General features: G+C 51.7%; 2 protein-coding genes across 8 annotated transcripts in view; one reads left to right on the top strand and one right to left on the bottom strand.

The window, feature by feature from the left end:
• The window catches only part of LOC127492357 (uncharacterized), a 112,053-nt gene that overhangs the window by 7,080 nt on the left and 82,825 nt on the right, over window positions 1–22,148 (top strand). The gene's annotated exons all lie outside the window — the stretch shown is intronic.
• The window catches only part of KBTBD12 (kelch repeat and BTB domain containing 12), a 64,907-nt gene continuing 59,550 nt past the window's right edge, over window positions 16,792–22,148 (bottom strand). For both annotated transcript variants that reach the window (XM_008260321.4, XM_070051012.2), the window contains one exon: window positions 16,792–18,728. In XM_008260321.4, the coding sequence (XP_008258543.3) occupies window positions 18,553–18,728 (176 nt within the window). In that variant the 3' untranslated portion in view covers window positions 16,792–18,552. The remainder of the gene's footprint in view (window positions 18,729–22,148) is intronic.

Raw genomic sequence — 22,148 nt, 5'->3', positions numbered from 1 at the left:
AAACAATATTTATAATATGCTGTTAATCTTAGCATACATCTAGATCATGTTTATCTTTCCTCATGTCTTAAAATTGTTTTTCCCAGTTTGAAAGTGAGAAGCCAGTGTGTCTGAGGCCTGTGACTTGGTTGCGGTCTCTGTCTCTGTCTTAACTTAGGTTGGTGAGGTTTAATTTATTTAAAATGGGCCTTGCTCATGTGAAGTAAATGGTTGAAGACGAGTTGGGTCTACGGCCATACCACCCTGAACGCGCCCGATCTCGTCTGATCTCGGAAGACATGTTGGCACCACCAGAAGCAAGGCACAGAGCCCCTTCAGCACCCTTCTAGCCTGTTACGTCCCACGGAGGCCGGTTCTCCCACCCTGTGCCTGGACCTGTCAACCGCTGGTCACCTCTGCCCATCGTGGAGCAGTGTGTGGAGAGGAGGGCACAGAATGCACTCGTGTGTTTTGTTTTATTCCGTGTGGTGTTTCGAGTATGCAGTAATGATGAGCTTTTCCTTTTTTATTACCCTTACGTGACTGTGCTGCAAAAGTCTAACCATTCACCTCCTGATGGACAATTAGGTTGCTTTTCAGGATTTGGCTGTTAGGCCTAAAGCTGTTGTTAACATTTGGAGAGAGGCATTCATTTCTCATGGAAATACTTGGGAATGTTCTTTATGGTTAATTTTTTAAAAGTCAGAATTGGACCATCCAGTCTCCACCCGCTGGGTCACTCTCCAGATGGCTGCAGTGGCCAGGTCTGGGCCAGGCTGAATCCAGGAGCCAGGAGTTTGTTCCAGATCTCCCATGTGGGTGCAGGAGACCAGGGATTTGGGCCATCTTCTGTTGCTTTTCCAGGCGCATTACCAGGGAGCTGGATCAGAAGTGGAGCAGCTGGGACTTGAACTGACTGCCATAGGGGATGTTGGTGCTGGAGGTGGCAGCTTCACCCTTTACACCACCGCACCAGCCCCAGTGGTTAATTTGTGAGAAACTGCAGGACTATTTTCCTAAGCAGCTGCAGGACACTTTTAAAAGTTTTATTTATTCTTTCAAGGAGGTGCAGATGGCTTTAACATCTGGGGCTCGGGGAGGGCTGAAGCTGGGAGCCAGGAGCTCCGTGCAGGCCTTGCACATGGGACGCAGGAGCCCAGAGATCTGAGCCATCATCATTGCCTCCCAGGGTCTGCATTAGCAGGAAGCTGGAGTCAGGAGCCAGACCTGCAGGTTGAACCTGGGCACTCTGAAATGGGATGTGGATGTCTTAACTCGTAGGCCCAGTGCCCACCCGTCCTTTTAACCCCAACCAGCAATTTCTGAGGGTTCTGGTTAAATCTGTATCTTATCAACAGTTTATATGACCCATCTTTTAAGTTCTATCCATATTAGTGGGTTAATAGTACCACCGTGATGGTACCTACCTTTGTGCTAAAAAACAAGCTTGATAAAGGATGATGATGACATGTCCATAGTTGAAGTGTTGACGCCTGTCCATACATGTAATTCATCACTCCATTCAAGACAGTGCTCATCCATCGTCTCCCAGAGTCTACCTACGGCTCATAGTCACTGCTGCCTCCAGCCCCTTCCCCTCCCATCCGGAGAGCCCCGAGACCACCACCGATGTGCTCGCTCAGCGTGTACTGCCTTTGACCCAGCCTCTTCACGCCACATAATTATTTTGAGGTCCATCCATGTCGTATCAATAATTCATTGTTTTTATTGCTATGTAGTATTTCGGCAGTTGGATACACACTGTTTGTCCATTCACCTGTGATGGACATTCGGGGTTTTTCCACTTTGGGGCTCTTGCACATTAAGCTGCTATGAACATTCAAAGCTCTAAGCCTTTGTGTAGATGCACAATGTCATTCTGCTTGGGTAACTGCTTGGTCGAGAGATGGATGGGACACATGGTAGGTGTCCATGCTGGGACTTGAGAAACTGCCGCTAGGCAGCTATTGCGGGTGCATCAGGTTAAGCCAGCGCTTGGCACCCTGGCACCCCCATCTGAGTGCTGATTTGAGCGGCGCTTACTCTGCTTCCGATCCAGCTCCCTGCTGATGTAGCTGGTAAGCATCAGATGATGGCCCCGGTGCTTGATTTCTTGGCACCAGGTGGGAGACCTGGGTGAAGTCTCCGGTTCCTGGCTTCTGCCTGTCCCAGCCCTGGCGGATGCAGCCATTTGAGAAGTGAAGCAGCACCTGGAAGATCTCTTGTTCTGTGCCTCTCTTTTACTCTGCTTTTCAAATAGAGAAATAAATCTTAGAAAACATTTAACAAAAGAAACTGCCAGACTGTTTCCCAAAGTGGATATGCCATTTTACATCACCATCGTGAGTGCGGGTTCCGGTTATCCTGTATCCTCCCCAAGGGTTCCAGTGGATGTGAAGTAGTACCTCATTGTATGTTTTTTTTTTTTTTAGGATTTATTTATTTATTTGAAAGTGATAGAGGCAGAGACAGAAATCTTCTGTCTGCTGGTTCATTCCCCAAATGGGATGCAACAGCCAGGGTTGGACCAAGCTGAAGCCAGGAGCTTCTTCTGGCTCTCCTACATGGGTAGCAGGGGCCCAAGCACTTGGGCCATCCTCTGCTGCTTTCCCAGGTGCACTAGCAGGGAGCTGGATCTGAAGTGGAGCAGTGGAGACACAAATGGATGCCCTTGTGGGCTGCTGGCATGGAAGGTGGCTGCTTCACTTGCTACACCACAATGCTGGCCCCTTGGTATAGCTTGAATTTGCATTTTCCTAATGGCTAAGGATGTTGAGCGTCTGTCATATGCTTATTTAACACCCACATGTCTTCTGTGGCAAACATCTGTTTGTGACTTTGGCCCGTTTTTATTGCTTGTATTTTTTATAAAGTTTTCAGAGACACAGAGTGTGCTCCTGTTCACGTCATTTATTCCCTAAATGCACACAACAGCTGGGCCGGGTCAGGCTGAAGCTGGGAGCCAGGAACTCAGTCCAGGCCCCCTGTGTGGGTGGCAGGAACCCAATTCCTTGGGCCATCAGCTGCTGCCTCCCATGAATAAGAAGCTGGAGTTGGGAGCAGAGCTTGGACTCAAACTCAGGCCCTCTGACACCAGGGTCTTAACTGCCAGGCCAAGTGCCTACTCCCCGATTGCCCGTGTTCTTTTATTGTGAATGTTCTTTGTATGTTCCAGATACGAGTTCTCTTACAGCTTCTGTATGTATAAGCAATGTTTGCTTCCAATCTGTGTCTTATGTTTTCATTTTCTTAATAGTATGTTTTGAAGAGCAGGAATTTTTAATTTTATTGACGCCCAGTTGGTTGATTTTTTTTAACACAAGTTTTCTGTTCTAAGCTTAGTATCTTAAATATCACGTTCTGGCGGTTTTATAGTTTTACCTTCATGTTCATGTAAGTTGTTTTGCTGTACGTGAGAGGCTGAGGGTCAAGGTTGACTTGTTCCCTTGCTGCAGCGCTAGGGGCCACCTGCTGAGAAGTCTGTCTTTGCATATTGGATTACCTGGGGAGTTTGGTAATAATGAGCCACCGCATGTGGGTGTGTGTCCGTCCATCCGTCCGTCCATCTCTGGGCCCTCTGTTCTGCCCCAGTGACCTCCTGTCTAGCTTTGTGCCTTTGCACACAGTGCACGTCGCAGTCACATTGTGAGAGCCCTTGAGGTTGGAAAGTGTGTTCCACAGGCTTTGCTCTTTTTTTTTTTTTAAGTGTCTGGACTACTTAAGGTTCTTTGCATTCTCTAGTTTGAGAACTAGCTTGTTGGGTTTTACAAGTAGGCTGTGGGTTTCTCACTGAGTTCTCATTGAATTTTTTGGACCAGTGTGGGAGAACTGTTGTATAGTACGAAGTCTTTCAGTCCTTGAGCGTGGTCGATCTCTACGTTGGTTTAGGCCTTTAGAAATCACTTTCGGGCATACACTGCCGTTTTCAGTGGGTAGGGTGAGCTCAAAGTATATTAAATTTATCCTTATTCTATGGTCTGTTTTTTGAAAATCTAAAGGACATAATCTTTAAATTCTATTTACCAATTTGTTATTTCTGGTTTATAAAAATATTTTTTGTGGGTAGAACTTCTGTCTTAGGACATTTATAAATGTATTACCCAGTTTTACTAATTTGTGACCTTTTTCTGTTCAAATATAAACATTTAGCTTGGTAAATTACACTGTAAACCCCGAATTAGCTACATCTAATAAATTTTGTATGCTGTATTTTATTTTCATTGAGTTGAAATATTTCCTAATTTCTCCTACCATCTTCTTTGACCTTTAGGTAATTAAAAGTGTTTGTTCAATTTCCAAATGTTTGAATATTTAAAAGCACAAAATTGTTACAAATTTACAATTTATTTTTAACTGTGTTTTTAGTTAGAGAATATATTCCCTATTCTTTTAACTTAAAAAAAAAAAAGAGAGAGAGAGACATTGAGCCAGTGCTGTGATGTAGAGGGTAAAGCCACTGCCTGCAGTGCTGGCATCCCATATGGGCACTGGTTCGAGATCTTTCAAATAATAAATAAATCTTTTTTTTTTAAAGATTTATGCATTTATTTGAAGTCAGAGTTACACAGAGAGAAAAGGAGAGGCAGAGAGAGAGAGAGAGGTTTTCTATCCTCTGGTTTACTCCCCAGTTGGCTGCAACTGCTGGAGCTGTGCCAATCTGAAGCCAGGAGCCAGGAGCTTCCTCTGGGTCTCCCACGTGGGTGCAGGGGCCCAAGGATTTGGGCCATCTTGTACTGCTTTCCCAGGCTGTAGCAGAGAGATGGATCAGAAGTGGAGTAGCCGGGGCTTGAACTGTTGCTGATATGGGATGCCCCCTGCGCCACAGTGCCAGCCCTATAAATAAATCTTAAAAAAAAAAGAGAGAGAGAGAGAGATCTCCATCCACTGGTTTACTCCACAAATGCCTGCAATAGGTGGTCTGACCCAGGTGGAAGCCAGGAATGTGGAGCTCTGTGCATGTGGATGGCAGGGACCCAGGGACTTGAGCCATCACCTTCTGCCTCCTAAGGTCTGCGTTAACAGGAAGCTGGAGTCAGGAGTTAGAGCCAGGTGTCAAACCCAGGTACTCTGATGTGGGACACAGGTATCTCAACCAGCATCTTTTTTTTTTTTTCTTTTTTTTTTGACAGGCAGAGTTAGACAGTAAGAGAAAGAGACAGAGAGAAAGGTCTTCCCTGCGTCGATCGGAAGGCGGGAGCCAGGTGCTTCTCCTGGTCTCCCATGGGGTGTAGGGCCCAAACACTTGGGCCATCCTCCACCGCCTTCCCGGGCCACAGCAGAGAGCTGGCCTGGAAGAGGAGCAACCAGGACAGAATCCGGCGCCCCAACCGGGACTAGAGGCCAGGGTGCTGGCACTGTAAGGCAGAGGATTAGCCTATTGAGCCTTGCGCTGGCCTCAACCAGCATCTTAAGTACTGGGCTAGACACCTGTCCCATGGGTTGCCTATATTTTTATCAGACAAAATAGCTATACACACTAAATTTATTTGTGTATTAGAATTGATTAGTGCTTCAAGACTTGTCCTTTTGTAGTTTATCTGTGTCTCCATGTTAACACTAAATTTCTCGTAGATAGTGTATCACCAAGGCTTGCTTTATCATCTAATGTGATCTTTTTTTATTTGCATACCTAGGTCATTTATATTTAACGTAGGTTTTCAAACGTTCGTGTTTCCACCCGCTGTCTCGCTGTTTCTCTGTTTATCCCTTCTGTTCTTGGCTCGTTTTTATTCTTTTCCTGTCTTCTTTGCATTAATTCATGTTTAGTATCTCCACTCATCTTCATTATTGTTAGCTGTACCTTTTCATTTTCTCTGTTTTGTTGTGGTTGCTCTAGGGTTTGCGATATGCACCTCTAAGTGATGATAGTGTACGTTCAAATAATATTGCACTTGTTCACGTATAATATGTAACACAGAACTCTTGTAAAGGTTTTCATATTTACTGATGCCTCTCTCGTTTCTATAAATTTCCATCCTTTCATTTAGCTCTAGGATTTTTATCTGGAATCATTTATCTTTGGCTCGAAGAACAGCTTCCAATGCTTTATGTGTTGCTGTTCCCTGCGGGTGACAGACTCTCTCAGCTTTGGCTTGGTTGAGCACCAGCCTGTATGTGGCCGTCGTCTTTGGTTGCAGGGTGTGGATTTGTAGGGTCTCGGAGTCTCCTTCCAGGTGTTTCCCTGTCTGCTGGCTTGCTGAGTTTTCCGTGAGACCCTTCTCTGCCACCCCCCCCCCATCCCTGCTTCTCAGTTTTGGATCAGGATGTGCTGCTGCAGGCTGTCTTCTGTTTGTGCTGCTCAGGTGTGGCTGGCGGGGCTCCTGGGAAGTGGGAAGGAAGCAGGTAGCAGATGTCCAGCCAGACCTGTGAAAGGTGGAGGTGGAGCAGGCTTCGACAGTGACTTAGAACTTGAGTCAGGCCTCATGTACTCTCCCATCTGGCAGGGGCTCTGGAGCAGGACCTGCCGGTTGAATGTCCCTGCCCGGAGCCACGTGGCTGGCCGCCGTATTTCCCCAGGTTCAGTCACTGGATGCCTGTCTTGCTGGCTGGCCAAGTGTGGCCTTGAACCACAGAGTGGCTCTGTCTGCAAGATGAGGCTGTCCTGGAGGAGTGGTCAGCAGAGGGCGCTCTGCAGCCTGCATTCCCCGGTGGGAACTGCTCAGCTTTCTGTTTCCCACGTGGGGTCACTGCGTTCCCTGGAGATGTGCATTTATGATTTTCGTCAGGTTTAGCATGTTATTATCTAAACTTCTCAGCCCCTCCTGGTGTCCCAGCTGAACACACATCGCTTCAGATTGTCCCACTTCCAGAAGGCCTATTAGAGTCTTTTTAAAAAAATGTATTTTCACAGATAGACAGACATATATATGTCTGTCCGTCCATCTATCTAGAGAGCCCATTGGCTGGCTCACTCCCCAAGTGCCCACATGGACGGGGCTGGTTTGTAGTCTAAGCTGGGAGCCAAGAAGCCAGTCTTGGGGTGTGACATGAGTGACAAAGCTGTCACCGTTGCCTCCCGGGGTCCACATGAGCAGGAGGCTGGAATCAGGAGCTGGAGCCGGGTACTGTACCCAATACAGGAACCAGCATCTTACCTGCTGGGCCACCTGGCTGCCCAGATCATTTTTTGTAGCTCTCATATCTTTATTGATTATGTTCACATTTTCTTTAAATTTTGGGCACATTTTTAAAAAAGATTTATTTATTTACTTGAAAGAGTTACAGAGAGAGGGAGGGAGGGAGGGAGGTTTTCCATCCGTGGTTCACTTCCCAATTGGCCACAATGGCCGGAGCTGTGCTGATCCGAAGCCAGGAGCTAGGAGCTTCTTCTGGGTCTCCCATGTGGGTGCAGGGGCCCAAGGACTTGGGCCATCCTCCACTGCCTTCCCAGGCCATAACAGAGAGCTAGATTGGAAGTGGAGCAGCTGGGACTCAAACCAGTGTCCATATGGGATGCCGGCACTGCAGACAGTGGCTTTACCCGCTACGCCACAGTGCCAGTCCCAACAGGTGTTTTCTAGTGGCTCACAGTGAAAGCAAATGCTAGTCTGGTTAGTCTCACTTGGCTAGAAGGACTTTGTATATTTGAAAAAAATTATGTTGGGCCGGCCCCGTGGCTCACTTGGTTAATCCTCCACCTTGTGGCGCCAGCATCCCATATGGGCGCTGAGTTCTAGTCCCAGTTGCTCCTCTTCCAGTGCAGCTCTCTGCTGTGGCCTGGGAGGGCAGTGGAGGATGACCCAAGTGCTTGGGCCCTGCACCCACATGGGAGACCAGGAGGAAGCACCTGGCTCCTGGCTTCAGATTGGCGCAGCGTGCTGGCCATGGCGGCCATTTGGGGAGTGAACCAATGGAAGGAAGACTTTTCTCTCTGTCTCTCTGTCTATGACTCTGCCTGTCAAATAAAAAAATTATGTTAAGGAAGAATCTGTATTTTCCTGTTTTATTAAGAGTTTTAAAAACTGAGAAGGTATGTTGAATTCCTCCAAATCTCATTTTGTCATCAACTGGATGGTCTCATGATTTTTTTCAGAATTTGAGTGGGGGGCTTAATCACAGCTCCTCTTCCCCCCATTGCCTGTCTCATCAACGTCGCCCTGTTTGCTCTACATTACCGTCCTTAGCCCGGCGTTGGTCCAGGGATTGGAGGGGAGGTTGCTGTTTCTCACGGAGAGGAGAGGAGGTGGCTACACCAGGGCTGGCAGTGGGCAAGTGGCAGGGCCAACAGCACAGGGGCGCAGACAGCTGACTCGAGGGCTGCACCCACCCCTTCCGGCGTCCCTGAGCAGCCTCCGTGGCCAGCCGTGGGAGTGTGTGTGTCCCGTCCTCGGGTGGGACTGCATCTTGTTCTCACAGGACTGGGACCAGGAGGCTTCCGATTTGGAGTTTGTTCAAGACCCAGAGAAGGAAGCCCCCTCTGTGCAGTGCCCTCCTCTGGGCTGAACAGAGCCTGCGGCTGGCCCTGGTTGGAAAGGGAGGTGTTTGTGGGGCTTCTAGCTGTTTCCAGCCCAGCAGTGGCCACTGGGGAGGCGTGCAGGTGAAGTCACAGCTGGTCTCTCTCTCTCTCTCAAATGGGAGAACCCAGCCCAATGTGGAAGACCGTGATGGCTGAGTGAGCCAACCCGTAGAGATGGCACCTCCAGAATCTTGCTTTGCCACCTGCGGAAGGTGGGTGCCAACTCGTTTAAAGAGGGAAGGGTCTGGGTCTCTCCCTTCTTCCAGGGCTCCTCCTCCTCCACAGCCCCCAGCTGCCGGTGGACCTCTCCTGTCAGTTGCCTGTGCCAAGTGCTGGCTCAAGCGGGTGCAGACGCATGGACGCCACAGTGTCAACATGGAGCCACAGCTGTGTCCAGCTCGTCTTTGGCCACCGCGTTCTGGGCCACGAGGCTGATCCGTGTGATGTGCTGAGGGCCCATGGCAGTCTAGCCACTCTGCCTTGCTTTAGGGCTGCAGACTGCCCAGGGTGGGTTCCCGGGGACCTGAGGCCTCAGCAGGGGTCACGGGTCTTGGGGGGCTCTGGGGCAGGAGGGGCTCCTCCTCCTTGGAGCCTGCATCTCGGAGAGACAGCTTCCCTGGCGCAGAGTTCATAGCTGCCTTCCAGAACCTCTCTGGAAATGCAGCAAATATGTTACTGTGGTAAAATAAATAGAGCATAAAATCGACCATTTTAACCACTTTAAACATACAGTTCAGTGGCTTCGAGCACATTCACCCTATTGTATGATTATCAACACCATCCGCCTCTGAGCTTCGTTGTCTTCCCAAACTGAAACTCTGTCCTTACCCAAAGTATGTCCCGGTTCCTGCTCCTCCGCCACAGCACCACCGTCCCCTCTTCCATCTCTAAGACGCTGGCTACCCCAGGGACCCCGTGTGATGGAACCGGGCGGCATTTGTGCTCCTGTGCCGGGTCATCCATGCTGTGGCGTGTCACAGCCTCCTTCCCCTCGGAGGCTGAATGACATTCCCTCGTCTGCGTGGACCACGCTTTGTTTATCCGTTGGGAGGCGCCTGGGTCGCTTCTACCTGTTGGCTCTCGCGAGTGACACTGCTGTGAATATTGGTGTACAAATCTGTTTGAGTCCCTGTGTTTTTTTTTTTTTTTTCCCAAGTCTTTTGGGAATATACCCAGAAGTGAAATTGCTGGGACATATGGTGATGCTAATTTAGTTTTCTGACAAACAGCCAGACTGCTTCCCCCTGCGGCTGCACCATTGATTGCCACCAGCAGTGCGCATGTGCTCTGGTCTCCGGGCAGGCAGGCGTCCTTGCCCGGCACTGATTCCTGGGTATTTTATGCACATGCAAAAAGAGCCAAACAGTTTGAATGGATGCTCGCTGAGAAGTAAGTTCTACTACTCCTACTTGTAGTCTTCTAGTATCTTGTGTCTTCTGCATCATTCTAGAAGGTTCAGTGTGCGTACACACGTTCATTTCTATATGTGTCTTCCACCTTTTTTTATGCAAACAGTGGTTTCCTACACCTCCTTTCCTTTTTCTTATTTCCTGGACTTAGCCGCACCTGGAGTTTATCCCACAGCCCTACCTGTCAGCTTCATTCCCTTTAATGACTCCATAGTAGTCCCAGTGTAGATCCGCCATCAGGTGTGGACAGCACCTGCTGAGCCTGTTTCCTGCCTTAACTGGGCTGTTCTGATGATGTCTTTGTGTCCCAGGCTAGTCGGGGGCCTCTGTAGGGACAAAGCTGCTGGGCACAGGGTGGAAGTATTTAAAATGCATCCTGTTGTCAAATGAATCTCCAAAAAGGCGCCACCATGGTTACTGCACCCTGGATGGCTGGGAGGGCCTGTTGGCCACCTCCTGGCCCTGCCTCCTGCACTCTCAGCCCCTCTGTCACAGGCCTTGCCTGGATTCCAGTGCCAGCCTGGTGCCGAGAGGAGGCAAGTGAATAACTGGAAGTGATGTTTAGCCCATGGGAAAAGTGACCCCTGGGGCCAAGTCAGTCCCAGGTTTAAAAACACATAGCAAGGGAGGCTTCAGGTTTTGCCAGAGACTCTTGGGTTTCCTGGGAGAAGCCATTCGTAGGGCCTGGCACGGGGGGAAGTCCTTTGTCCCCACTCCCTGCGAGTGGGCCTGGCCCTCAGGGAGCAGAGCCAGGAGTGGGGCAGCCCTGGGCCGAGGGGCAGGCTGGGCTGCCTGTTCCCTGTGCAACGACGCATTTGAGGATAAGTCGCTTCCTGGCCACTTGATGCTGCTGCTGCTTTTTCTTTGGCCTTTGGCCTTTCCATCCTCCTGGGGCTGTCTGAACAAACATCGGGGTGATCAAAGGCTGCTCTTTGACCGCACACAGCCGCAGCTGGCTCAGCTGAGGCCGTTCTCACACCAGAGGCCTCTGTCACCTCCCCACCCCAAGTGTCTTTGGGGGCCTCTCTGGCGCAGGGAGTCCATTATGACGGGGACCTCGAGACCCTCAGTTCCTCCTTTATTTTAAACATTAAAGCATTTAGCACTTTACGAATTAGTACACGTATAGAAAAATTTCCAAAAGCCGATAATTACATGAGGACCCGCGACCCCCATTCCTGTCTGCAGGCCCACTCCTTAGAGAGGTCTTCGAGGAAGTGTTCTTGTTGCTGTGGTCACCCAGTGATTTTAAGTAATAAGGTTATGCTGCAGCTTCCCGGTGAATTGCTCAGCTGAATGTTTAGCCTCTTACACACACCTCTGCACCCAAATGATTATTTTTTTCAATTATTATATTATGACTGTGAGAGACTGTTCCTTTCAGACCCAGGTGGTTGGTTCCCTGTATTTACAAGTACTTTTTGTTTCTTTATTAGAGTAATAACTGCTTCAGGTTTTCACTGGTGAAGTTCCCTCCATTATTTATTTATTTATTTACTTACTTACTTACTTGAAAGTCGGAGTTAAATAGAGAAGGAGAGGAAGAGGCAGCAAGAGAGGTCTTCTGTCTGCTGGTTCACTCCCCAGTTGGGCGCAACGGCCAGAGCTGCGCCCATCGGAAGCCAGGAGCTTCCTCCGGGTCTCCCACATCGGGTGCAGGGACCCAAGGGCTTGGGGCCATCTTCTACTGCTATCCCAGGGAGTGCAGCAGCCAGGACTCGAAACAGTGCCCGTATGGGATGCCAGCAATGCAGGTAGAGGTTTTACCCGCTACACCACAGTGCCAGCCCCATTCCCTCCATTTATACAGTTAATTCTTTCCCCATGTTCTACCATTGAGCTGGTTTTTGTTTTTATGCTGGAACTCTTTCCAGCAGTTCTTTGCCTTTCTCCCACCTCGGGGGAGAGCTCCCTGGCACACAGCACGTTGTTTCCTGCTCCATGGCCCTGGTTTTTTCCTTCGTTCTGCTCGAGCGCACCCTAGAGGAGCCTTTGAGGAAGTGCATGGCAGAGATGGAAGTTCTATAGCGTGGTGCATGTTCTTTGGTTCTCCTGTCATGGAGAGAGAGGTTTACCTCCTTCCCCCGGAGTCTGAGACCTGTGGCTGCATGAACTCATAAAGTGTGGTAAGAGTGATGCTAAGAAACCTGTGGTAGGCCGTGTCGCTGCCGGCCTTGCTGCAGAGTGGGGTGTGGGCCTGCGGTGGCCGTGGGGCCTCAGTTGGAGCCTGGCTTCATAGCTGTCCGTGCCATCTCCCAGGTCTGTGCACCAGGCCAGGCCCGAGTACTGCGAGGAGTAGAGAAGTGACAAGCTGAGTCACTTGTCCATGGTCATGGGATGTGACAAGTTTGGCTGTAGTTTGTTATACAATGGTAGACGACTGGATCAAAATGTTTTTTGAATTTTCACCTGTCCAAAAGTGTCTGTGCTGAGTTTTTGCTTGATGAGTGGTAAAGCTAGGAATGGGGATACAGGTTGGAAACAGAGCTGAAAGTCGATCGTAGGTACTCCAGTATGGGATGCAGGTGTCTTAGCCACAGGCCAGATGCCCGCCCCTCCCTCCCTTCGCTGTGTCTGTCTTCCCTGCTTGATTGCTGTTGGGTCTTTCTGGGCTGTTTAAGTTACCCACAGTCCCAGAACTGGTGAGTTTAGGGGCTGGGTAGAGAACCCAGGTGCTGAGAGCCCGGCTCTGAGCCACTGGGCTCCTGCCAAGCTGGCTCCCTGTAGTCTGGAGGCCGAAGGGGCAGCCTTCTCTCTTGTGTAATTAAACTTGTTATTTGGAGATAATTGCAGATCCACATGCAGTTACAAGGAACGAGAGCCTGTGTGGCCTCGGCCCAGTTTTTCGGGAAGGGCATCTTCCATCTCTGATTTTTCACGGCCAGGTCACAGAGGGCCCCCCTCTGCCTTCAAGGCCTTAGTGGAGCTCTCATAGGACAGAGACGATGAGGTCCCATGAGGCATGCTCCAGCATCTGGAGTCCGGCCCACAGGCCCCTAGCATTCGAGCGCCATGTGCACTGGCCCCGCCCCCAGCTGAGCCAGCATTTGTACAACCATGGAAGCTTCTGAGCCTGGATGGTGACCTTGTGGCTCCCTGCTCCTTGTTCCCACCTCCTGCACTGCTCCCCAGATGTCTTGGTGTGTGCCCACGGGGGTGTGATGTGCTGGCTCTGAAAACGCAGAGTGGGACTGGCTTAATCAGGGGCACAGTAACGCTGTCCCTGATCCAGTTCTTTATGCCAGCAATTCCCCTTCTGTGGTGCGGACTTCATCCGTGCCTGGCCCCTCGTGGGCTCAAGCTGGATGCCAGCCAATCCCAGGCCGGATGTTTTCTCCATCCAGAACCTCACCGCGTGTCCTTCCTGGTCATGGACATCCCTAGGGTGCATGCTTTCAATGACCTGTGTCTGTGTACCCCCTGACTTCGCTGTGTGTGTGACGTCCTGTAAACATTGTACACACATCAGTGTGCATTGCACTGATTCCACGGGCCTGGGGGCTGCAATAGGCAGAATACTGGCTTCCCTAACACATCCACATCTTAATCCCAGAGCTGCTGTGTACGTAATGTCACATGGCAGAGGGCAGTTAGGGCCGCACATGACCTTAGGTTGCTAATCAGCTGACCGTAACTGGGTAGGGTCTCCTGCACTGTCCACGCGGGCCCCTGCAGGCAGTGGAAGTGAGTCAGGGCCTGATGGCTGGCGGCTTTGACGTTGGAGGGAGGACCACAAGCTGAGAGATGGCAGTGGATTCTAAAGGTGGAAAAAGCCAGAACCTTGGCTCTCCTCCGAGCCTCTACAGCCCTTTGAGAACCTTGACTTTAGCTCATGAGAGCCTTAGAGGGCTTCTGTACTACTGGGGTGTAAGAGAATGGATTCATGTGGTTCTAAGCTGCCGTATGGTGGTCAGTTACGGTGGTGGTGGGGAGCTGTGGTGAGGAAGCTTGGGCTCTGTGGTGTTTTTGCCTACTGTGCTGGGTTGGGCACTCACTCCTTGGAGGAGGGAACTTCACTCACACACATAGCTCTTTGTTCTGCAGAACCTGAGCTGGAGTCGGACGTCATGGCATGAGTCTGTCCGGCACTGTGCCTGAGCCGGGGCTGGACGTCATGGCACGAGTCTGCCCGGCACCGTGCCTGGTGCACACTGGCTGGGGCTTCGCCATCTTGTCACACTTTCCTTCTCTTGGTGCCGATCCTCAGGGCGAGGGTGCCCCCTGCGCTACTTCTGGTATCCCGGGAGCACCTTGTTTGGTGCTGAGCACCCACAGGTGCTAAGCAGAGATAAAGGGCAGAGAGTGGCTTTTGTCTGGTACTGTGGGAACCCTTCCTGCCCTTGGCTTGCGCTCACTGTGGCGCACCCCAGTGCGCCGACCATGACAGCCATTTGGGAGGTGAACCAGCGGAAAGAAGACCTTTGTCTCTGTCTCATCCCTCTCACTAACTCTGCCTGTCAAAAAAAAAAAAAATAAAATACATCATTGAGTGAAAGAATGGATCCATACCATGTTAAATGTGTCAGCAGAGGGAGAGTATGCCTTTACAGGGATGTTTTAGAGAGTTCATGGAATATGGAATTAAACGTTAAGCTTATTTTGATGCAAAAATGTTGAAATCCATGCTTACGAGGAATCTTGAGAAAGTTCCTAGAAATGAACTGTGACGCCCCCTTCGGTCCCTCATTGCATCCATTCGCTTAGCTCAGAACTTGTCTTCAAGGTAATTGGGTGGGGGCACGGGAAGTCAGCAAACCTCTGCAAGGGCCACGGGCTGCACCGGAAGCAGCTGCAGATGACGCACCGATGCATGGGGGTTGCTGGGTTCCAGGAAAACACTGTCTGCAAAAGCAGATGGTGGTGGGCTTTGCAGTAAACAAAAATGTTGAAGATCTGAGAGAAATAGCAGAGAAATAGCTAAGTGACTGGACATAGTAAGCACTTGCAGGCTGGGCAGAATTTACCCTGTAGCACTGGGCAGCAGCCTTGTCCCCAGACCTCTGGGGGACCTGGGACTGAGTCCTCCCCTTTGGCTGGAGTAACAGATGTTGTCCTAACAGAGGGTGGCCTTGGGGAGGGCGGGTGAAGTATCTGTTAGGACGTCTTGGGTTGCACGTAGCTCCAGGTGACCTGAACGGCAGTGAACACTTAGACCAGTGGCCCCTGGCAGGGCAGTTAGCGGCTTCACAGCATCCAGGATCCCGGTTCTCGGAGCGGTGGACTGCAGTGGTGTCTGACCGCCCCCTGCTGGCTGCAGGGCAGTCGCAGTGTTCCAGGGAGCAGGTCAGCTTAGAGAGCCTCAGCAGAGAATAGCCTCTCCGTAGTCCATTCTCTTCTTCTATGTCTCTCTTAGAGTGAGAAGAATTTTTCGAGCCCCTCTGCACAGCTCTGTGATGTCTCTGGCCAGTATAGTGCCATGGGCCACGTTACACTAAGCACCAGAAGGAAAAACATTGTAATGCCTGGTTGATGCTGTGCAGGGCCCTTGTCTGTATGCTGGGGGCGGCCGTAGAGCTCACCTGACTGTGTCTGCAAGGGTTGGCCAAGAAGTGGAGTGACTTGACCCTGTGCCGCAGGGCCTCTCCTGGCTCTTGGTGAGCCCACTCGGCCTGGGGGGAGGAGCCAAAGCTGTGTGGGTGGCCATTCCCTAAGGAACACTGGTGGAGAGGTGGGGGCTCCCTTGAAGGTCTCTGGTTTTGGCTGTCTGGTCAAACCCGTGGCACCTCCATGCTCTCAGTCTGCCAGCACGTGCCGGCACCCCCTACCCCCGGCCCCACGGACTCAGCTGTAGCTCTCAGTGCACTGCTCCTGGGTCAGGTCAGGCTCCCCAACACCGGCCCTGCTGTGCTTCCTGCTGGCTACAGGGAGGGGCCTGCAGAGTGAGGCTCCTGCGTGGACACCCGACTGCCGGGTGTGGCCCTCGGGGTCGTCTGTGGTCAGCTTTGGCTGCTTTTCCTGGCACCCTTCTGTGCTTCAGCCTTCCTGGGAATGGCGCCACCTGCTGCCCCTGCCCCAAACTGGCACTGAATTGCAATCTGGAAACCAAGATGAACGCTCTGTCTTTTGTTCACAAAGATTTATGTTGTAAGTTCACATGTAAAGCCTTCGCTCTTCATGAAGTCAGTCTGAGAACAATGGTGCCGTCTTGTTGAACACAAACCAGGCTGGGTATGGTGGACAGCTGCAGTCTCTGTCGGTCTCAGCAGCCAAATTCCCTCCCTACGCGTGTCCCTGCCCAGCGCCTGGAAGTCCTGTGTCACCGTGCTGAGAACCGGCAACGGGGGAGGTTTGGAAAGAGCCCACCACGAGATGCTGGGACAGGCTTGGGTCACAGTGAAGGAAGGAGTGAGAGGAAAACGCTTCACAGTTGGATCTCTGACAGTGTTTGACGGCAAGGGGGCAAGGGCCCATGGGTTTCATTACAAATAAGAAAAGCACCTAGGGCTTCCACTGAGCACAGAAGCAAGGAAGCAGGAGCCTGTTACGTAAAGACAAATGACAGCCGGACGGCTGCTCCCCATGACGTCGCACGCCCATTTGGCAGAACCAGTTTGAGACATTCTGCTTCTTGATGGGAGCTTGCCCTCCAGGGTGAAACCAGCCCAGGGGCGCTGACCACCCCGGCTCCAGGCCAAGGTCATCTGTCCTCTGTGCTCTCTTGAAACTCCCTGAAGAGCTTTGGACGCAGTGACCCCATGAGACCTTTCATGGGACAGCGGTGGCCGTTTTACCCCCGCCCTCCAGGAAGGCATCCATCTGAGAGGCATCAGGGCCTCCCTTGCTTGCTTCTCAGCCCCTGGAGGAGCCAAGTGGCTGGGTCTGGGCTGTCAGGAGCCGTCTCTGGTCACCGGTGTGTCTCTCCACTGCAGGGGTCCCTTACAGTGCTGGATTCCTCCTGGGACACCTTGCTCTGGGAAATGCTGAAGGCAGTGATGCTGATGACGATGATGATGGCAGCTAATGCGTGTTTATTGCTTTAGTATTTAGCAGGTATTTTGCTCAGCATTTTCTTATATATAAAGCATGTAGCATTTTCTTTCCCATTTTGCACATGAGCAAAAAAAGGACTTTGGAAAGATTATCCCGTGTAAGGTCGCACGGCTACTAGGTAAGTTGAGGTGGAACTCGAGCCCACAGCATCTAGATCGGCAGTGACACGCTGACAAGGCCTCCCTAGATTCAGGGAACTGGCAGCTTCTAGAATGTTTCAGTAGGTGCAGCAGGCACAGTGATTCTGTGAAGAGGAGCTCGGGACTGGAGGCCCTCAGCTGTGGCTACCAGCAGCTGACATAGCCAACTCAGAACTGCTCTGTCTTTGCAGCAAGGAGAAGAACCCACGGATTATGACCTTTCCCCAGGAGAGAAATGAGCTCACTTTAACCCAGACTCCCAGCTGTGCTCAGAGATGCCTCCCTAACTTGCCACTAAGATCCACCTTAGGCCAGGTCCTTGCAGTTGCAAGGAGGTAGACAGGGCCCCTGCCCTCCTAGAGTCTAGTCTACTCAGAACACACAGGGCTGGGAACCCGGTCCCCTTCCTCGGGGCAGAAGTCGGTTTCTAGGTGGCTCCTGTTCCTTTGGACCTGCCTCTGCTCCCTGGGTGAGCAGCTGGAGCTGGGGACGCGTAGCTCCGTGCCGCAGAGCAGCGGTCTTGGGAGGGTCATAGAGAATTCACTGATCTCTCCTGCTTAAAAAAGCACCTTGTTCCCCATGAACTTTTGAAATGCAGTTGAAAAGCAGCCATCAAAATACATTCTTAGAGTTCATGGTGCTTCCAGAAATACAAATGGATGGTAGGAAAATAGGTGGCTTTCCTATGTATCACTTAAATAGTGTCCCTGGGCTAAAGCCAGTGGCTCTGTCCTCACCCCAACATTGGGGATGGTATTTAAGGGCTGAGGTTAAGAAGGCAGCAGATGGCCAGGCCAGAGAGGCTGTTTCCTTTCCCCTCACTCCGGAGCCAGTGCTGGCCCGGGGTTGGGGCCAGTTCTCCTCACCTGGCGCCAGCCTGCAGAGAGGCTGTGTATGTCTGAGAGCAGACGAGGGCAGCCTGGGCAAGCCTCATCCCGGATCCTCAGTGCCAACCCCAGAGTGGCTCAGGACCGCAGAATCCTGCACCTCTGTGTGCACACACGCTCCGCCCAGAGCAGACATGTCTGTTCATGGTGGTGTGCTGGGAATGGGCCACAGCCAGCCCAGCTCCGGGCCATGTTGCTGCAGTACAGTGTGTAAGACTGAAGACAGGACAGAGCCCAGAGAGAAGCCTGCCTTTCACATCCCTACCCGAGATACCCCTCTGCGCAGTGACCAGGTCCACACTCCTGGTCCTTTCAGCTGGCCATCAATTAGCTCCATCTACTTTTCCTAACCTTAGCAGTGAACCCTGTGCCCTAGGCCACCTGGCCCCCTGGAGGCTTTGCCAGCACAGGGCCTCTGCTTGGCCATTTCTGTGACCTGACCATCAGCTGCACCTGTGAGGTCGTGGCCAGGTAAGAGGCCACTGCTGGCTGAGACGCCTCCATCTCCTGCGCCCCTGTGGCCTCACCCCGGGGCTCTTCCTGTGGCCATTCCAATGCTTTGCCCCTGGTGTCTCATCTACTGCGTCCACCGCTCCTGGTGGCACCAGCACACTCTGCCCAGGGGCCGCTACGCATGCAGTGCTTGTGTCAGTGATGGCCGGGTGCCCAGGCGCGGCAGGAGGGCCTCCGTGCTAACTGTCCTCGTCCACCAGGTCTGCGGGCGGGGGGATGAGGTCCCGGGGGTTCATCCTGGCCACCAGGCAGACGTCATAGCTGTCGTGCATGAGCACGTTGACGGCAACCACGTTCCACTGGTTTTCCCAGGGGTCCAGCTCCAGGATTTCTTTGGAGATAACCTCATGGCGATCTGAAAAACAGCAAAGGAGGACGACAAAGCATCATGGGGGTGCAAAATCCAGAACCCCCCGTCACTGAACGAGCTGACTTCATCTGAAGGGCATCAAGCTCCAAGAATCAGTTAACAGCCAACCGAACAGACACACTTGGAGCAGAAGACGTAGCATTCTCCACACTTAAGAAACCTGAGTCCCAGCTGTGAGGCGTCCAGGGCTGTGCTGATGACTCGGTAGGGATGGGAGCAAGGTGAAGCTGCCTTGCCCATGAGGAGGGCACGGCTGGAGTCCATGACCCCATGTGAGTGCTGCCAACCCTGAACTTGTGCTTTGGGTCAGGTGCTAATGCTCAGCCATCTTCCAGTGTCTACTACCATACATTTTCTTTGGCATACTGCTTTTAGAACGTTGCTAGTGTGGTTCAAATTTCTTCATGGTTTTTTACTTTCAGGAACCCAAGATTTGTTTAGAAAAAGGTTTAAAAATTTCCAGTGGAGTGTGTGTAAGTGTGCATGTGTGTGCAGGCTGTCCTTTCATTGTGAATTTGTAGTTTGCTTATATTATGGACAGGATGTGTAGGTCCCACAATTTCTACTTTGGGAAATATATTGACATTTTATTTTGCCTTAGTTTATGGTTACTTAATGTATATCAGAAGTGTTTAAGAGCAGTGTTTGTTTTTTGCATGCTTGGTATAGGGCTCTGTATTTCTAGAAAATTAAGCTTACTGTGCTATTTAAATACTTCAGACAAATGGATCGAGGGAAATGCCCAGTAGGGTACACATCTGATGCAGCACCCACTGGGCACGTGTGGAATGCTGTCATCCAAATTGACCGACTGCTAGATTCTATCTAATTTGAATAGCTTAAATTAAAATTCAAATGGACACGTGGCTGCCACCTATTTATGGCCCATCCATTTCTGAGCCATGTGTCCAGAATTCCATGCAGTCTTCGGGGTTATCCATTTATCTTAGTATCTCTAGCAGCTTCTCTGTATGCATTTCAAAGCTGTGTTGTTGGGGTCAAGCCTGTTGTGCTTGAGCTCATGGGAGCACCGACAGAAACCACTGGGGGCTGGGGTTAGTGACACGGGGGTCAGTGAGCAGGAAGGCAGCTTACCCAGGAGAACTGGGGGCTGGGCCATGGGCCCAGTAAGGCCAGGGTTCTACAGTGCGCCTCCCACTGCCCACTGCAGCTGGGCACGGCTGCTGTACCCTTCTGAGACTCAGCAGGGAGAGGCTGAATGGCTCGCTGTGGACTCTGCTTAGATGGGTGCGGAAGGCCCCCAGCCTCCAGTGGGAGTAGGCAGTAAGCCTAACAGGAAGGTGAGAGGGCTGTCGGCGGTGGGTGGCTGGAAACACAACAGCACCACTGCCATTTTCCTGGTTGCTCCTCCTGTGCAGGCAAAGAGTGTCCTTTGCCATAGCCACGCCCGGGTTCTGTCCTGCTGGAGCTGGATGAAGGTTCCAGGGTCCTCGTTCCAACTGTCGCAGGCTGGACCTCCCACAGCATCAGCACAGACTTGCTGTGCGCTCATGTCAGTGTTTGTGGAGCAGATCTTGGTAAAACCCTGTGTGCCTCTCTGGCAGTCTCTCACATTAATTACCTGGAGTGAAAATTACTGGTCTAATGGTAAAATGAAGAAGGCAGTCACGCGCTTTCTTCACCTTGACAGAGTGTTCTAGCTAACAGACCTTCTGTATGACTCCGGAGTCCTGATCTCTCAGGACAACACAGACCTGCCAAGATTTCCCCCAAGAGTAACCTTCTTGGGGTCACTTGTTTTGCTCTCCTATGTCTTGACCCAACAGAGCTCCTAAAGCAGTGAAAACTGCGTGGCATTTCTACCTTCCTACATAGGTGGGTTTGGGTTCTTAGAACTGTATCACACTCATATGGAAAAGAGATGGGGCTGGACAGCATGTCTTTGTTCTCAAGCCAGTGAGGGGCATCCTGCTCATCGTGGGGTGGTGGGAACCGCCCACCCTTCCTCCTCCTCCACGGGAAACAAGGAGTAGAGAAAACACTCTCGCGATTTTTAGGTGGGTAAGTGGGTGTCACAGACTTTCCCTGCGTGTGGTCGCCACCTTGGGCTGTACCCCTCGAGCTTGCAGGGGCCCCCTCTGCTGCTGGGAGGGGTACGGGGGGAGACTTGAGAAGGGCCGCGTTCGTCGGAATTTCACGGTGTATCACGTTGGAGCATCAGGAAACTGGAACAGGATGTGTCTGGGCCCTGGCAGAATCGCTTCTTCCTGACTTGCTCTCTGGCAAAACGCTTATTGATCATCAGACTTCGGCCACGCCCCTCCGTGAGTCTGAGAAGACTTCTCTCGTGTTTAAGAGATGGGAGTCTTCCAAGCTGCGGGTTTTTTTGTTTGTTTGTTTGTTTGTTTGTTTTCTGCCTTAAGGACAGTGCAGATCCAGAACAGGGTACACTCTCCTCCATACTCCAGCCTCTCACAAGATCCAAGAGAGATTGGCCCGAATACTAAAGCATGCGTTGACTGACCCAGGTAACTGCTCTTGAGGGCTGTCTCCTGCCCTCTGGTGGTGGGCGAGGCTCCTGCCAGTGACAGGGGCAGGTTAAAGAAGGGCGTCGTGAGTGTCACAGGTAGGCTGATGGCAGGTGATGGCCTTGGCCAGTTGAGGAGGCTGATATCCATTCAGACAAGCAAAAAAGAAAGAAACAAATGGCTGAGTGTATGTGGTTGCTCGTCAGTGGAGGGGGATGCTGTGGAAGACGGTTTGTGTCAGCAGGTAACCGAGCCCGCGAGGCAGCTGCCTCCCGTGGGCCGTGTTTCCGTTTTCAGAGCCTTTGCTGTGCTCTTTGGATCTGTTCCACGTGTGCATCACCCAGTGCCAGGCTGGGGCTAAGCAGGAGTTTGCTCACCGATCCGTTCCTCAGTGGGGGCCGAGTTGTGCGTGAGCATCTTGGGGTGAGCCCCGGCGTTCACATCCCACGTCGTGGGGCTGCTTCCTCAGCTCCTCCCATCTGCAGTCTTCCTCACGCTTTCCTGGTCCCAGGAGCCCCCTACCCTCTTCCTGGTCTTCTGGCTGAAAAAGCACTGGGCTTTGGCTTCTCTGCTGCACACTCTGCCGGACCGTGGGTGCTCCACGGTGGATCAAGATAGGAAAGCAGTAGGGACTCTCCTTGCAGTCTTGGGACCCGGTTTCCCTGGTCGGAGAGGAGGGGGCCAGCCTGGCCCCTGCTGCAGCCCCATCTTGGGATTTTCTGAGAGCTGGGTCTGCCATAGAGAATGAAAAGGAAAAAGGAAACAAACCAGTTCCTGCCACCCTGTCTGCTGCGTGGGGATCCTCTCCCCTGCTCCTGGGGAAGGAGGAGCTGCTTCCGTCCATGAGTGGCACGAAGCCCTAGGTGTCCGCTGGCTTTGAGTCCAGCCCGAGATACTGAGGGAGGAGAAATCTAGG

The sequence above is a fragment of the Oryctolagus cuniculus genome, chromosome 10, assembly GCF_051225735.1.
Source record: "Oryctolagus cuniculus isolate XC-2025 breed Fujian yellow rabbit chromosome 10, ASM5122573v1, whole genome shotgun sequence".
NCBI classification, from domain to species: domain Eukaryota; kingdom Metazoa; phylum Chordata; class Mammalia; order Lagomorpha; family Leporidae; genus Oryctolagus; species Oryctolagus cuniculus.
Note: the sequence above shows the minus strand (reverse complement) of the source record. Positions and strands in the feature narration are given on the sequence as shown.